General features: G+C 35.6%; 1 protein-coding gene across 7 annotated transcripts in view; it reads right to left on the bottom strand.

Moving 5' to 3' along the window:
• VPS13B (vacuolar protein sorting 13 homolog B) overlaps window positions 1-18,767 on the bottom strand; it is a 702,408-nt gene that overhangs the window by 276,173 nt on the left and 407,468 nt on the right. For all 7 annotated transcript variants that reach the window (XM_036031293.1, XM_028534101.2, XM_036031289.1 and 4 more), the window contains 2 exons: window positions 12,102-12,305; window positions 1,447-1,573 (listed from right to left, as the gene is read on the bottom strand). In XM_036031293.1, the coding sequence (XP_035887186.1) occupies window positions 1,447-1,573; window positions 12,102-12,305 (331 nt within the window). The remainder of the gene's footprint in view (window positions 1-1,446; window positions 1,574-12,101; window positions 12,306-18,767) is intronic.

The following is an 18,767-nucleotide window of genomic DNA, read 5'->3' as shown; positions in this document are numbered from 1 at the left end:
TATTTTGGATATTAACCCCCTATCAATGTATCATTGGTGAGTATATTCTTCCATTAAATAGACTGTCTTTTGTTTGTGTTGATGGTTTCCTTTGTTGTGCAAAGAATTTTTAGTTTGATAAAGTTCCCTTTGTTCTTTCGTTTCTCTTGCTCAAGAAGATATATCAGAAAAAATAGTGCTAAGAGAAATGTCAGAGAGTTTACTACCTATTCTAAGAGTTTTATGGTTTTGGGTCTTACATTTCATTTTTAAATCCATTTTGAGTTTATTCTTGTATATAGTATAAGGAGGTGGTCTGTTTCATTTTTTGCATGTATGTGTCCAATTTTCCCCAAACCATTTATTGAATAGACTGGTTTTTATCTGACTGTACGTTCTTGCCTCCTCTGTCATATATTAATTGCTTATATAGGCAAGGGCTTATTTCTGGGCTCTCTATTCTGTTCAATCAATCTATAGGTCTTTTTTATGCCAGTATCACGGTGTATCTGATTACTACAGTCTTACAGTATAGCGTGATATTGGTTAGTGTGATTCTTCCAAGTTTTTTTTTTAATTTCTCAAGATGGCTGTGGCTATTCAGGCTCTTTTGTGGATGCAAATAACTTTTTGGATTATTTGTTCTTGTTTTATGAAATATGCCATTGGTATTTTCATAAGAATTGCATTGGCTCTATAGATGCTTTGGGTAGTGTACACATTTTAATGATGTTAATTCTTCTTATCCAAAAGAATGGTATATTGTTTCATTTATTTCTGTCTTCTTCAATTTCTTTCTAATGAAGAGCTTTCTAAAGTTCTGATGAATCACATTATTATTACATTTCTATTCTAGGCATGGAAGCACTGATACATAGTGATCAGACTTGAAACATGGATCCACTGGTAATAGGCTAATAACATGGGTCATATAACTTGGTCTCAGTTTTATTCATCCATAAAATACAGATAATAATAATATCTATCTCATAAGGATATTGTGAAGCCTAAATAAGGTAATGAAAGCAGAACTCTCTCCATAGGGTAATCCATGGGACAGTAACACTAAGTTAACTGTCAATATCAGTGTTGCTTTCATTAAAAAGAAGTTGTACAGGGTGTGTGTAGTCTGGAGCCAGACCAGCTGGGTTCATACCATGCTTGGCCACTTACGACTTGTGAAAATTTGGACAAGTTATTTGGGTTAAGCTTTTTATATTTCGGTTTTTCTGCATATAAATGAAGACAGTAGGATAAGCTAATAGAATTATCATGAGGATTAAATGAGTTAGTGCATAAAAAGTAGCAACTGAATGGTACTGGAAAGTGCTCCATAAGAGCTGTAACAGTAACGGTTAACAATGAGCTAATCTGATAGTCTGTGCGCTGAAACCATGCAGACCCCTAGCACACAAAGAAGAGCCGCTCCCTTATTTAGACCAAATGAGACCTAAATTAAGTTCTAACCTCAGGATGCATATTTTCTGGAGAAATTGTTTTGGTGAAAATGATGGCAGGTGCTCCAGTTATTCGGACAGAAAAATCTGTTAAAATGGGAGTCATAATTGCTCTTCTTTCTTGATGCCGCCGTATGCTAAAAAATAAAGTACATTATTGTCAGCCCTTTCATTTTTTTTCAAGAAAAAGTTTCATTAAATTTTTACAAGTCTTTGTACTATAACATGTATGACAAAAATCATTATTTTGGGCATTCCCATTTACATATTTTAGTTATAGTTCTGTAACTTCAGTACTTCTGATTTATAAAAATTTCAAAAAAATCACAGAAATTCAGATGTAAATAATCATTTCATCTGAGCACCTTTCAAAAATTACTGTTGTTCTTAATTCCTTTTGTTTTTACAAAGAGCTTAGTATTTTTGTTACCAATAATAATCTCAATGTTACAATAAGTTTAATTTCCTACTTTTAATATTTCTGACTTTCTAATTAAAACTTTCTGACACCTTACCAATCTCACTAGGTTCATATGCATAACCTCTTAATCTCTGACTTCTTTTTTTAAAAAGCTTTAAGAACTATCTGAGTACACTGATTATTACTGCCTTTACAATTTGTGAAATGACTTTCCTGACTTTCATACTGAATGCTGCTTCACAACAACCCTGTATGTAAAGTAGAGGAGCATCATTAGCCCCACATTATCTATGAGAAAAGGAGGCTCAGGGACTACAGCCAGGGGGAACGAAGACTCCACAACTGGGCATGGTAGGAAGGTTGACCCCAGAATAACATTTGGCCTCTATTTTAATTCTCTTTATATCTTCTCACTTTTGAGCAGTTATTAGCATGACATTTCTATTCCACATTAAAAGTTGCCAATAATTTCAAAGTATTGTATACACTGAAGTATTGTATACACTGTAGAAGGTAAAATTAGAAAATACTATTGAGAAACCAAAGCTTGTGCTAGTATAGATCTCCAGTTCTACTATTCATATTCTTATTTTTCATTTTATAAAATAATACAATATTATTTGATGTTATAATATACATTTTAAAAATCACTAATTTTTTTAGATTCAAATATTTTCAAGGATGAATTATAAAGAAAAACGTAATGCTGAAAAATAACTACGAGAACTAAACTCTTCCAACATTTACTAAACAATAGTCTACGGTTTAAAATAACGAAAGAAGAGAAGCAAAACTCATAGTATTAACTGGCACTGACGATGATTTCAAGGACCCTACCACTCTCAGTGAACCAAGGGAATGGACTTTTAGTGGCCATATGGAGAGCACAGGCTAATCCCTACATCCCTGATGGGGGGGGATTTTGAAGAAAGCTGCCTATTATATATCTGGGGCCCTTACAGGGCTAGAAAAATATCTGCTGTCAGAAAAAGAAAAGAATGAGGAAGTCTGCCTCTCTGGCAAGAGAACTTGTTGAAAAAACAGAGATATCCCTGGAAAATTAAAAAAAAAAAAGAATAATCCTTCATGTTTGTTTCATAACTCTAATTTATATTACTGTGTCAGTCCAAAAATGCCCATTCTGAGCTATTTATATAAATATGGCAACAGACTTTTGATAACCCTGAGGCAGCTATCAGAAATGGACGCACAACCTCTCTGTCATTCCCTCAAAATGACAAAAAGGATTCTCAGGGACAAAGGCCAGTGAAGATAAGAACCTAATCACAGATTTTTATATACCCCACCAAAAAATTATTCTTTATTAGCAAGAGAATTCAACCCCATTATCAGATTCATTATTGCGAACTTCTGATAATAAAATTACTACATATGGAAAATAAAATAAATTTCTTTAAAACTGTTTAAGACATATAGGATATAATAAAAACAGGAATGAAAAAACAAAGTACTATAAAAAAAAGATTCAGAAAACAACTTTATAAGAACTTCCAGGAATGAAACACATAGCTACTAAGATTAAATATATAATAGATGGATAAAGAGTAATTTAGATTTAAGAAAATTTAGTAAACTAGAATTTAGATGAGAAAACTCCAGGAATTTAATAAATTTTAAAATGGGAAGTGTAAAATAAATGTTAAAGAGGCAAATCTGACATATTTGATTGCCATTCCAAAAAGAGAGAAAAGAAGAAAAAGGAGATAATATTAAAGAGATAATGGCTGAGAATTCTTCAAGAATGGTGAAATATAGGAATACACATACTCAAGAAACACAATGATTCTTGGATCAGGTAAATATAAAATCCACAATTAGATATAACTTCCTAAAATAGCTAATCATCTATAATAAATAAAATATGTTAAAATGAGCTAGAGAAAACTGATTATAGCATGCAAAGGCATAGGGTTTAGAAGAGCTGCAAAAGATATTTCTCTGATACACTCTAATATAACAATGATTTAATATATCTCTACATTATACATAGAAACAAAGACGATAGAAAGTTATAAAACCCTCTTTGAGGATTAAAAAACAGTGACTATCATAAGGTGCTAATCAAATAACAAGAAAGTAATCGTATGTTTTGACAAAAGCTACTCTGTTAAGCTCTGGGAGGAGCGGACTGCAAGTAAGGAACAGCATGTTTCTCTGAAATTGTTACTAAGCAAGAAGGCATAGTTACATGCCACATACCCTCCTGAAAATACAGGTATAGGAAGGCTGTGGTCATTTTTTTCTAGGGCCCAGCATAATTAAGCTAAGGTTCTTCTGTCCACCTTCCATACATTTTTGGTATGACTTTGTAGGTAATATTAATTAAAGCAGTTTAAGAACCATATTTCAAAAATCACGTAACAAAAAAGACTGGGAAACACGGTACTAAGGTTTCCCGAATATTCCACCAAAAGACAACAAAATATGCCATAGTCTTTGTGTGCACAGAACAGCTCTTATGCAATATGAAGACTGTTACAGTCCCATTCTTTAAGAAAAAGTCCAAACAAAAAATTCCTCTCCCCAAAACAAACAAAATAACAAACTGAAACTATGGTTTAATATATTTGTGATGGAGATCACAAGTGGTACATTTACTATATCCTCTGAAGAAAGTCTTATTAAGCACATGTCTATATTGAAATATCTACTTAATTCAATTTTACTGAGATGCTCTGGTTACAATTTCTAGTTTATATCTATAGTCTGGAACTCCTATACCTTATTCTACTTAATAGCTCCTTTTTTTCTGAGGAAAGACTTCAAAACAAAGGAGAAACCAAGGGACTGCTGAAAGTTTCTCAGGCAAAAGGATGTTAGAAATCATGCATTGAGGATATATGAGGTCTGTCCAGAAAAAATCCAGCCATTTTTTTAATATAACAAGAACAGTTTGCATGATATCAATGTAACCTGGCAGCCAAGGAGAGTGGACTAGAATGCACATGCATAAACAATGGTGACTTCACTGTACTAATCAGTGGGGGTGGTAGACACCATTGAGTGAGCATGCATACTGTGTGGCTGTCACATTCAAAATGACTGAGTACATCAATGAATCTGCATCAAATTTTGCGTTAAGCTTGACCATTCCTCCACTAAAACTACGCAGATGATTCAGAAGGCCACAGCTATGAGCAACTGGTGATTGGTAGCATCATCACAACAATGTGCCCAGTCATGCATCACATCTCATACAGAGGTTTTGGTGAAACATCAAATTACCCAGGTGACTCAGGCTCCCTAAGCCCAGATTTGGCGCCCTGTGACTTCTGGCTTTTCCCAAAACTAAAATCACCTTTGAAAGGAAAGAGATTTGAGACCATTGATGAGATTCAGGAAAATACAATGGGACAACTGATGGCGATTGGAAGAACTGTGTGAGGTCCCAAGGTGCCTACTTTGAAGGGAACTGAGGCATCACTGTCCTATGTACAATGTTTCTTGTACCTTGTATCTTGCTCAATAAATGTCTCTATTTTTCATAGTACATGGGTGGATACATCCTAGACAGACCCCATCATAAACAGGGATTTACCAAGGGGCACATGGTCACAAGACTTACTTCATGTTCAACGCTTTTTACCATGCATTGCTGCACTATGTAGTGTGCTCACAAAATTATGCAGAATAATGTGTAGAAGTTATGTGTTGTACATATACTTCTAAGTAAATTTTGGTGTCATTGTTTGGTTCCTTCTCTAAAAGATAAAATGCTAAAGAAGGGAAACCTGGCCACTTAGGGCTCTGGTCAGTTGGGTTCGAGTCAGTCAGGGCATACACATGTGCGCATGTGCACACTGACACATGCAGTCATCATGTTAGAAGCTGTGTGAAGTTTACAGTAAGTGAAAATGTAGGCAGTTTTAACATTTTAGGATGTGCTATTATGATCATATTTAAATATTTTCTAATTTTTTTTGAGCACTTACTCTCTGTCAGTAACTATACTATGATACAGAGAAGACAGGGAAGACAGATCTTTGTCTTTTATCTCTACACCACCTCCTCAGGCTGCCAGGACGCCCTCAGACACTGACGTAAGGAAGAAAACATCTGCTTGCTGCCGAGGAGGGGAAACTGATGATTCCTTCCTGCTGCCAGGGTCCCTTCTCCCCTCACATCCAGTTCCCAGGTACTTTAAGCAGGAGAGGAATCATATGCTCTCATGTAAAGCTGTGATTATTTAAGGGATTTATCATGAAATTACACAATTCAAGAAACCATCTGTCACTGTGCAAAGTTATCACACTATTATAGGCTTAATGCAGTGATTGCATCATATAAAATAATATATATAAATGTAGAGTCATATGTTGTATACTTGAAGCTCATTATATGCCAAATACAATTTAATAAAAATAAATTAAGATAGCACCTTGGAAACAAAAAATAAAATTTTAAAATTATCTCTTTAAAAAGATCATATAATTCAAGTAGGTGTAGGTCACTCTGGGCATTAATCCATGAGGTATGGGAATTAGACCAACTTGTCTAATTCTGCTCAGGCATTTGTTTGACATCCTCACAAATTAAAAAGAAAGAAGTGATGGTTTTCAGGTTGAAGAGTAAGAACAAAGAAGATGCTTTTATTCTATATTTCTGTTAACATTTTCAGGTACAAATCTGAAAGAGCTAATGTTTTGTAAATCACAAATCAAAATATGCAAGGGTTCCTGTGAACATGTGGGTAGTAACCTTACTTCAGAAGTAAAAATGAGAGATCAAAAGACAGATGGAACAGTCACAATCTTTCAGAATTAAGGCCAATAATATATGCTTCAGGGATTTCAGTATCAACACAAAATCAATGTTACTAATCCTGTGAGAAACACAGGGCTGATTGATTTTAGGAATATGTCAGATTCAAATTAAGCTTTCTATGCAAATATAGTAACAATGATCTAAAAATATCCTATGTTGGGTTGGGGGGAGGACTACAGAGTAGTATATATAATTTGAGACATGTGTATCAAAATATTTAAACAAATGAATACGCTGCAACCATTTCTCTGAAAATGAAGTATGAAGGAAAAATTACCCAAGGAAATTAAACATAGGTAGTAGTAGGGACAAATAAAACTATTATGATAAAAAATAAATGATTTATTTTTCAAGTAGAGTTTTAAGTTTATTCAAATTGTCTTTAAATATAATAAACAAGAAAATTGTATTAACTTGGAGAAGTAAGCCTTACTGGCATTTTCATGTAATTACAAAATAAACTTCCCCACCCCCATGCCATATACCCAAAGCACTGATGAAAGAGCAACAGTCATTTGAATGTGTAACATGCATATGGCAGACATCGGTACCGGCTGCTTTAGTGCTCAGCACTTCATTTCCACAGATTACAAAATAAGCCCAGATGTAGTGAAAATGGTTGCTAAGAGAAAATGAAAAAAGTGATAAACAATGAACTTCAGCATAAGTGTAAAGGGTCAGGGCATTGAGTAGAAGTAAAGTTAAGTGGATGCAAACCAGGGTTCTACCCTTAGCTCTATTTTAACTACCATTGTACAAGCCAAGAAATTTTCTCACTTAGCTTCTTGTAGTGGTTTTATTCTGTAATAACTTGCTAATAAGACTGATTCGGAGCTCAGAGAGTTGTATGAGATTTGGAAGGTGTAAAGGAAACAGTAGCCAATATACTCTTAAAGTCATGCTGTTTTAAATGTAGTGAAATTCCAATGCAGAGGTTCGACCAGATTCTGGCTTGTCCTCACTCTTCCCAACTCTGTGGCCAGCCCTTCTTCCTGACCACTGTCCCCGCTGACCAACAGCCTCTGCAGGCTCATCCCCAGACACAGAGGCAACAGCCTCCCCTGGACTTCTCCTCTACCAGTCTTCTGAGGTCCCTCCCACCGCTGGTCATGCCAGGTTCCCAGACTGCCCCGGGAGCTACACATTTTTTACCCAGGGCACAGGATTGAGAGGGTTGGGGGCTGATCTTTCTCTGATCCACCATCCCCCTCTTTTTGACCCTTCCTTGCCAGCTTCTTAGAATTGGATAAGGTCTTGTTTCTAAAAGAAATTTTTACACTAAAATACTTACAGTGGTTTTGCTGACCTGATTGAACCCTGATGTATTCCCTCAGCTGAAAAATTAAGATTTTGAAGCAAAAGACTCATCCATTTTAGAATTGAAAAATTTTTTATATTTAACCTCCCTGTGCCCCTCTCCCCAACATACATGTATAAACACATTATGATTAAAGACAAAATCGGAGTAATGTACTCAGGAGGAATGAATAAAAACTGGGATACTTGTCTGGGGTGGAAACAAATTATTCTTCACTGAGTAACAGTTTTACCTTTTGAATTTTACCTCTAACACTATTGAACAAAAATAATTATATTAAGGTTCTGTTTATATTTCTGTCAAGATTAATGAGCAGAACTAAGCTATATCAGATCTAAATTTTTTGTGTCATTTGAAGACACATTCATCAGAATTACTTCATCAGAAACATTCATTCAGTCATGTGATTTGTCAGCTCTACTTAATCATCTAATCATTCAATGTTTAATTCACTTAAATCCTTATTAAGCACCTATGTGCCAAGCACGATATTATGTCTGAGTATTCAGAAGTAAATAAAGCATGTCACATTTTCATACTCCTAGCTTTAGGATCTACTGCTTTCTTAGTTCAAAATGGCAGGTCCTACTCCTGCTACCTATACTTTGTGGAAACAAATTCAGAAGCTCTGTACTCTGTGAAAACTTCCTGACAAAGCACCCGTAGAGTTAACTATTCATTTCTTTCTTTCAATTCTCTATTTTGCACCTAAGTAGATTTTAGATGAATTTGTTTTGTTTATGTGTTTGTCACATTTATTACCCCGAGATGTCCTATGTGCATGGAATGCATCTATCCTGACTTTGATGTGGCTCTTCTGTAACCCTAAGTATCCTACCATTATGTCTGTCATAGCATTTGCTGCACTGCACTCTAAGAGTTAATTAACTAGCCTGTCTTTTTGACTGGATGCTGAGCTCTGTAAGAGAAAGGCACATATTAAAAATTATTTTATCTTGTTTCTTTAGTGTAAAAGATATTCCATTGCACATGTTGAACATTCAAATGTCTGCTAATTTTTTACAAGAACACATGCCAAGAACATTCAACAGGGAACGAACAGTTTGTACCAAAAAAAAAGTACTGGGACAATTGGACATCCACATACACAAGAGTGAAGCTGGACTTTTATCTCATACTATAGAAACAAACAAACAAACAAACAAACTCCAAAACCAACCTCAAAATAGATCAACAACCTAACTATAAGAGCTAAACCAATAAAACCCTTAAAATAAAAACATAGGCATAAGGGGGGAGGGTTTTCAAGAACATGTGTCAAGGACACATGGACAAAACCAAAGGGGGTTAAGATCAAGGATCAGAAATGGAGATGGCCAGGGTGGGGGGGAAATGGAGGGAACTGTACTTGAACAACAATAAAAAATGTGGAAAAAACATAGGCATAAATCTTCATGAACTTGAAATTGGAATGGATTCTCAGATATAGCACCAAAAGTATGGGCAATGATAGAAAAAGACAGATGAATTAATCATCAAAGTAAAAAATGGGCAAAACACTTGAAAAAAACATTTTTCCAAAGAAGATACACAAATGGCCAACAAACATGTGAAGAGTTGCTCAACATCATTAATTGTTATGGAAATGCAAATCAAAACCATACCCAGTAGCATGGCTATAGACGAAAGAAAGAAAGTAAGAGCTGGTGAGAATGTGGAGAAACCGGAACTCTTGAACATTGCTGATGGGAATGCAAAATGACTCAGCCAATTTTTTGAAAATAGTTTGGTAGTTCTTCAGAAAGTTAAACACAAAATTACCATACGACTAATTCTACTCTTAGGTATATCCCAAATACCTGAGAACAGGTACTTGTCACAAATGTCCACAGCAACATTACTCACAAGGGTCAAAAGGGTGAAAAGAGCCCAAATGTCTAACAGATGGACAAATGGATAAACAAACTACAGCACTTAAATCCAGCAATAAAGACAATGAAGTACTGATACACGCTACAATGTGGATAAACCTCCAAAACATCGTGTTAAGTGAATGAGCCAGACACAAAAGGTCACATATTATATGAGTCCTTTTACATGAAATATCCAGAACAGACAAATCCACGGAGATAGAAAGCAGATGGGTGGCTGCCAGGGGCCATGAGGAGGGAGAGAGATACAGAGAAACTAGTTGATGGGTAAAAGGTTTTAGTTTGGGGTGAAGAAAATAATTGCAACTACAAAGTTGTTTGGTGGTTATAGGTACAGGTGGTAGTTACAAAACATCGTGAATGTATGATGTCACTGAATTGTTCACTTCAAATGGCTAATTTTATACATGTGAATTTCAACTCAATCAATTATTAAAACATACATACACACACACATGCAAACATGTTATCAAATAAATTGAGGAACGACTAGCTGAGATATGACTGTGTTAAGGCTCGATGGTCATAAAATTTCTAGGCAAAATCAGGCCCATCTTTGTTGATGATAGACTTTGTGGTTTTTAAGAAATGTGACATGGTAAGTTTTTTAAGCTGGTACTGTCTAAAACTGGAACCTGAGTGACGTGGAAGAGTGAGGGAACTTGATCCTGGCTGGTAACGTGTGGTGTTTAGAGATCAGGATGGTGCTCTGATGTGTGGTACACACCAAGGTCTCCCTCCAGGACCAAAATACTTATCACCGCAGCTGATAAGTATTTCTGGGCCTGCTGCTTGCTGATGGCCCTCGACTGGCATCCCTCTCCTGAGGGATATTTTTCACACATATTTATACCCCCCTTAGGGGCACATTCAGTCACTTGTCTATGAAGGGCTATAATTATTCGTTTTATATCATGAAAGCATTTAGTGTTAGGATGGTGATGAACTCTGTCCTTAGGACCTAGACAAAGTATACAGACATTAGAATTAAATATGCTGAATGACCTAAGAGCACACACAAGGGGAACCTAACCTTTTGTGGGGGCTCAGGGAAGACTTCCTGGAAAACGGGATATGTGTCTGCTCTGAGACTTGAGGAGGCAAATGAAAAGGGCTGGTTAAGAGAGTTCCAGGCTGGCAAGATCGCACACAGAAGCTAAGAGCAAGAGGCAATCCCATTTTTGGGAAGCTAAAAGAAGCTCACTATGAACTGAGCACACTGATGTTAGAAAGGAATGTGGGCACCTGAAAAAGAACTTCATAAAAAACAGTACGGACCACCACATAGTATTTGATTTTAGGCAAATTATTTATCATGTCTAGGGCTTAGTTATTTCACATATAAGGAAAAGAGTTACTACCTCTATCATTGTTGTGAAATTATATAAAGTGATAAACATTATACAGTCTATTATTAATGTTGTCACTATTATTAATGCCAAGACATGGATAAATATAGTTTTGGTGTTGAAGGGGCAAAACCCCAATGAAATCAGCATTGCAAAAGGCATACAACAAAGTCCGTACGCAATGTTTTAAACAAATCTGATCAACAAACCACCATAGAATGCTTTCTGCAACAGATGTTGTTGAATCTTATAAATTTTAAAAAATGGTGAAAAATAACTTTCTTAAATCATAAAAATTATTTACAACATACAATGTATATTTTTTGCAATATAAGAGTGTTTAATGACCAGCCCCTTCCTTCCAGCAAACAACCCTACCCTTCTGATAAGAACCATGAACAGCCCAGGTAAGATGGCCTGGCTCTCTACAAATCTTACAGCTCACAATCAGGAGTAATTTTTAAAAAAATATTTCTGTAAACATAGCTGCTTTTAGTTACAGTAGACTTAAAAGAACCAACCAGAGCCTTTGTTGTTTTCTCCTCTTATTATAAGGGGAAAGGAGAGACTGAAAAAAAAAATCTGACCCTGAATAAAATGGATTTCAAGGGAAAATGTGAATGTATTCTTAGGCTAAAGTGGAACTTTTCATTACTTAGCAAGCTTAAAAAAAAAAGGCTGACATAATCTCAGATTTGTAATAATTATGGTGTAATAGCAGGATTAATAGGTTTCCCAGTAAAATCATGAGATTCAATCAAAAATATATTTTATGTTTGTCATGAAATGCAGAAGCAATACCAAAACATTTAGTTTGGGCATGCTAACGATTCTATCAGCAAGAGCTCTCCTGGCAATGAAATACTAGAAAGTACAGAAAGTTTCCCAGTCATTTCCAACCTGCTGGCCATGTTCCACTCCAGGGCTGGATTCTGAGAATTCCTCTCACCCTCTGGGAGGGCCCCTCCCGTGCCGCTTTCCTTCTCTGGCTTTAGTTGATCCCACTGCGCAGTACCAATATTGATAGACTGCAGGTCTATTTGGTATTGTCTGTCTTCGATTTCTGATCCAGGGTCTCGAAGGATTCCTAAGTTCAAGGCTCTCCTGGAAAGGCGGTGAAGAAAGGCAAACAGATAAAATCAATCTTTTATGTTCACTCTGCTCACTAACACATTATCATCATTTTCCCCCTTTGGATTGCTGACAAATACACTGTGTTAATCAAACCTATGAGGCAGGTATTAGAAAGTTACTACATATTATGACTTACAAATGTATCCCAAACTTACCACTTAGAATAACCTTATGAGTTATATGATTCCCAGCTCTGACTTCACTTTCTACAAAAGCTTTCCTGATCACGCTTTCCCCAAACTCCCTCCCTCCCTCCCACACCTGTGCTCCTAAGGGCTCTCCATGTACATCAGCACAATAACATCACAATGGTTTGTCGATCTTTCCCAATATATCATTATCAGTAAGTGCTGTTTCAATTTACTGATGTGAACTGACACAAATCTTCACAATCTCAGACAAAGAATCTAATTCGCCCACGGCAGGAAGAACACACAGGAGCCTTCGGACTCTGGCCCTCATAAACTCAGATGTACAGCCAGTAGTATCTCAGGCAGCTGGTGGCCTTGCCTCCTTCCCTGGATTATTTTTCCCCATACGAAAGTTGCATTTGCTTATTTTAATCTAGCCAGTGCTTTCTGCATTTCAAATAAATTCCTTAAACATATTTTAAGGAAAACTAAAATACTTTAAGAATCCTTGAAAAAAGAAAAAGTGTTTTTGGAAAGACAATTAGTGCTGTATTAGTAGCTAAACAGAGCAACCTAGCCCAGCATGAACATTAGGCCTTCTGTCGCCCTTGGCACATGGAAGAACTCCATAATCACAAGATTATAACCACAAAGACACTGAGTTTCACCAGTGTTTTTCAGTTGGGCTTGAAATTCCCCATATTTTGTCTTGGCTACATTCCTCCCATCATCCCTCTGTGGAAAACATGACTTTCCACAGGTTCTTCTTCCTAATAAAAAAGGGGTTTGTATATTGAGCAACAATAGCCAGATATTTCTAACCATGCTAACTGAAAATTTTCAAACTATGTAACAATCAAGATTGGAGAGTTTATCTCTGTTTGCTCTTGAAATTAAATTATTTATTTGTCTTTTAAACCAGATTGAAAGTTGAGGGAAATTTATAGTATTTGGGCATATAAATTCAATTTAAAAGTTTATTGCAAAACAATTTAAATCTGAATTGTAGAAAACGGGGAAGCAAAAGATTCAGGTGAACTTTGCTCTCAGTCTTTCTGATGACCATAAGCTCAGAGAAACTAATTTCTCTGTGCTTTAGTTATTTCAATATTAAGACTAATATAGAGGTAAATAAAATATGACTAAAAATTAAACTATTCATGAAGAGGTCCATTATGAATTTTATGACCATTCCTGTAGTACATTATCTTATATACCTAATTCTTAATGAATACTATAATCTAAACATCAACTAATCATAGATACAAACGCACGAGGGTAAAACGTCTACTTTTCTAATTGTTAAAAAAAACTATAATGAAACCTATAAAAAATAAATGTACTTTAATGTTTCTAGGGTCAAACTGTTTCCAAAGTATGAAATATTAGAAACCTTGAATGAAACTCCTATCTGAAACAATGAAAATGCTTGAAAATGATTTAAAGTATCTTTTTTAAACACATCTCAGAGCTGGCAACAAGGAACAAAAGCTGGAAAATTCCTTTTAAAAAAGTGAAACCAGGAACCCTAATAAATAAGCACCCAAAGCCAGCTTTTTCCTGATAACTGTACAGGAAGAGATAAAGCTGAAGGCCCATCCAAAATGATAAATCTGTTTAGTAGGAGACCTTGCATGTAGAGTTGGGGGTCACAAAGCACTCTATCAGCAGTGAAAAAATAAATTAAAAATAGCCCTCCTAAGAAACCTTTCAGTGACAGAACAGTTCTGTACTTTAATTGTGATGATGGTTTCATGAATACATAGGTGACGAACTGCACAGAACTATGCGTGCATATACATATATACTCACAAACACAAATGAGTGCAAGTAAAACTGGTGAAATGTGAGTATGGCTGTGGATCATAATGATGTCAATTCCCGGTTTTGATTTGTACTGTAGTTATGCAAGAAGTTATGTGAGACCTGAAACAATAAAACTCCTAGAAAAAAACACAAGGGTAAGCTCCTTGACTTCGTTTGGTAATGATTTTTTGGATCTGACACTAAAAGCAAAGGTGAAAAAAAAAGCAAAAATAAACAAATGGGACTATATCAAACTAAAAAGATTCTACAAAGCAAAGGAAACCAGCAACAAAATGAAAAGGCAACCTCTGGAATGGGAGTAAATATTTGCAAACCATGTATCCAAAGTATATTAAGAAACTCATACAAATTCAATATAAAAAAGCAAATAACCCAATTAAAAATGGGCAAAAAATTTGAACACAGATTTTTCTCAAGATAAACAAATGTTCAACAGGTACATGAAAAGGTGCTCAATACCTCCGATCATCAGGAAAATGCAAATTAAAACCACAATGAGATATCATCTTATATCCATTAGTAAGTCTATGAACAAAAAGACAAGAGATAACAAATGCTGATGGGATATGAAGAAAAGAAAACCTTTGCACTGTTGGTGGGAACGTTGACTGGTACAGCCACTGCAGAAAACAGTACGGGGGTTCCTCAAGAAATTAAAAAAAAATAGAACTACCATCTGAAGCACCTGTCTCGCTGCCGGTACAGATCCAAAGGCGACGAAGTCATGACCTCAAAGAGATGCCTGCACCCCACGTTCACAGCAGCAGTGTTCACAACAGCCACGGCATGGAAACAGTGCAAGTGTTTATTAGTAGATGAATGGATCAAGAAATGGGACACATTCTGTTTGTTACATATAATATATATGATATATTATTCAGCCTTAAAAAATAAGGAAACCTTTTTATTTGCAGTAACATGGATGAACCTGGAGGACACTGCACTAAGTGATATAAGTCAAAGAAAGAGAAATACAGCATGGTACCACTTATATGTAGAATTTTTTTAAGCCAAACCCATAGAAACAAAGAATAAAAAAAATGGTTGTCAGAGGCTAAGAGGGGAAGTAGAGAAAGATGCAGAAAGGGCACAAACTTTCAGTTATAAGATAAATAAGGTCTCAGGACATAATGTATAACACAGTGAGCATATTTGACAGCACTGTATTATATGATTAAAATTTGCTAAAAGGTAGAACTTAAATGTTCCCACTTTTTTCAGGAAAAAAAAGCACACCAAAATCCAAGTTACTATGTGAGGTGCTAGATGTGTTCGTTAGCTTGATCGTGGCCATTCCTTTAACAATGTACATGCCTGTCAAGTCAACATGTTGTACACTTTACAGTTTTGTCAATTATACCTCAATAAGGCTGGAGAAAAGTTACCAGGAGGAAAACTGGAAGGGCACATAGGATTTCATCCATATATTTATATATTTGCAACTTCCTATGCATCTATTAAGTATTTCAAATCCTCCAAACACCCATGCAGAAAGGGCCAAGGTAACTTACCCACCTAAATATCTTGACCTTAGCGTTAACAATAGGTACAGAGGTGGAAAAAAAGTCCCTGTAAGATTCTGCAATCACAAAACAGCACTTGGAGGTTTCAGCTTTAAATCTGGGGTGAAACCAAACTTAGTGTAAACCTGGAGAGACTTGCTCCAGGTAGACAGTGCCACCAGCTGACAGGCAAAAGCAAAGGTTAAAGTGAATTTTCCTGAGCTGAACCCAATTTCCACCCTAAGAATATCCACAGGTTATATTACAAGTGAAAGTGAAAGGCTAATAGATAAAATTCACAATTCACACAAGATAATAAGGCACTCGAGTGAAACACAGCAGAAAGAAAATGGGCAGAAGAGAAAGCCCCTCAAAGATTTCACAAACTGGAATAGCACACATGAAATATAAATTAATTGTTTAAAAAGTTATTTTTTTAAAAATGTATCTTTAAAATATGAGCAGGACCAAAGAAGATAAGCAGATGGCAAATAAGCATATGAAAAGGTGCTCCACATCCTGTGTCACCAGAAAATGCAAATTAAAAACAAAGATATACCACTACACACCTATTAAAATGACCAAAGTCCAGAAAACTGAGAACGCCAAATGCTGGCAAGGTGTGGGACAACAGTACTTCTCAATTATTTCTGATGAGAATGAAAAATGGTAGTCACTTTGGAAGGCAGTTCAGTGGTTTCTTACAAAAATGAACATATGATCCAGCAACCACCTAGAGAAGTTGAAAACTCATGTCCACACACAAACCTGCACACGGATGTTTGCAGCAGCTTTATTCACAACTGCCAAAACTTGGAAGCAGCCAACATGCCCCTTCATAAACCGTGGTACATCCAAACCATGAACTATTATCAGCACAAAAAAGAAATGAGCTCTCAAGCCAAGAAAACAATGTTGAGGAACTAAAGACATCTTATTAAGTGAAAGAAGCCAATCTGAAAAGGCTGCATAATGTATAACATCAACTATATATTACTTTTGAAAAGGTAACTATGGAAACAGTAAAAAGAACAGTGGTTGCCAGAGGTTGGTTGGGAGGGAATAAACAGGCTGAGCTCGGAGAATTTTTAGGGCATTGAAAACATTATTTGTACGATACTATACTGATGGATACATGACATGTCATCACTTTTCCAAACCCACAAACTGTACAAAACCAAAAGCGAATTGGTGGTAAAATCTACAGTGACCTGTGGTTTGGGTGGATACATGTTGACGTGGGTTCATCGGTTTACACGGCTGCAGCACTCCGGTGGGCGTGTCGGTAACGGGGAGGCCGTGCACTGTGCGGTGCAGAGCGTAAGGGAACTCTCTGGACTTCCCCCTGCTTCTGTTAAACCAAGTCAATTAAACCTGTAATTGGTCTAAAAAAATGAAGTCTTCAAAAAAGTATGCGCAGGGAAGAAGATTTTAGTAATAAAAACTACGTAGAAGTACAAATAAAAATAGAATTACTTAAACTCAAGCAGACTAAACTCAATGGAAGAGATAATTAGTGAACTGAAAGAATGACCCAAAGAAATCCAGAATGTAATCCAAAGTATCAAAAAAATACTACACAGGAAAGAGAGTTAAGATAAATGGAAAAGAGAGGGAGAAAGTCGAAAATATACCGCATTGGAATTTCAGGGAGATAATACAGTGAATGGGGAGGAGGTACCAGTTAAAGAGGTGACGTTATTCTACAAATGTTGAAAAATGCCAACTCTTAGATCCAAGTAGCCAAAGGATCTCAAGAAGAAATGATAAGGAAGGAATTGGTAAATTATGGGTAAACATAAACAAATATTATCTTTAAAATATTAAATGATGCCAAAATTGTGAGGAGAATACAGGTTAAAAGAAAGACTGGACAATCACAGTATATAAACTAAGGGATCAGGTAATTTGTGGTAAAGTGTTCTAAAGTGTTTGTACAGTGGAACCTCAGATCTCCAACTTAATTTGTTCCAAAAAACTGCTTGAGAAGCGATTTGTTTGAAGACCAAATCTCCTGCGTTGCCTGAGAGACGCGTGACTGAGATCAAACAGGTGTCAGCACGAAAGGTTCATTGGGTAGAAGAGTCAAGACCTGAAGTTTTGTTAGACAACAGAAACACTTTTTCCGTGAACAACTTGGTCAAGAACCAAAATGTCTGAGAACGGAGGTTTCACTATATTTGAGAAGAGGAAGACAAAGGTATTAACTTTAGATTTTTACACATGGTAAAAAAGCTAGAGTAACCACTAAAATAATAGACATGAAACATGTAACTTTCAAATAAATGGAGCAAAAGTTTATAATGTAAAGTAAGAAAAAAACAAAAATTTGGACAAATAGGTCATAAAAAGAATAAATCCAAATGTAACTATAATCACAGTAACACAAGTGATTTAAAGTGTCCAGTTAAAAAAGAAAACTGTCAGATTGGATTTAACAAATCACAGTTTTATTGTTTTTTTTTTTTATGAAATATACCTAAAACTTAAGTGCGCAAGGAGACTAAGAATCGTAACAAAGAAAAATATATACTAAGAAAATACAAGCCAAAAGAAAGCTGGAATAGTTACACTGACATTTGACAAAACAGAGTTTAAGGGAAAAATTATTAAAATATAGTTACTAATGGAATATAAAAGATGTAATGGGCTGAAAGTTGAGACAATTATACATTTATTAGTAATAAAATAAAATCAAACATAAAAGAGGCCACTTTGTTGTATCTGAGAGTGGTGCAGAAGGGTACTGAATGTAAATTGGTTGAAGAAATTTAAAAAATCATATGGTAAAAGAAAAGATTGACATATCAACTATGGTGGAAAATTTCAGCCCACCTCATTCAGAAATATATTAACTAAGCACATTAAAAAACCTAAGAATACATACAATTTTAAAAAGTCATTTTGATGAATGGACATATGCAGGATACAGTATTCAACAACTTGTGGATACACATTCTTCTCAAGCACAC

This window comes from Phyllostomus discolor, chromosome 7 (genome assembly GCF_004126475.2).
Source record: "Phyllostomus discolor isolate MPI-MPIP mPhyDis1 chromosome 7, mPhyDis1.pri.v3, whole genome shotgun sequence".
Taxonomy (NCBI): domain Eukaryota; kingdom Metazoa; phylum Chordata; class Mammalia; order Chiroptera; family Phyllostomidae; genus Phyllostomus; species Phyllostomus discolor.
Note: the sequence above shows the minus strand (reverse complement) of the source record. Positions and strands in the feature narration are given on the sequence as shown.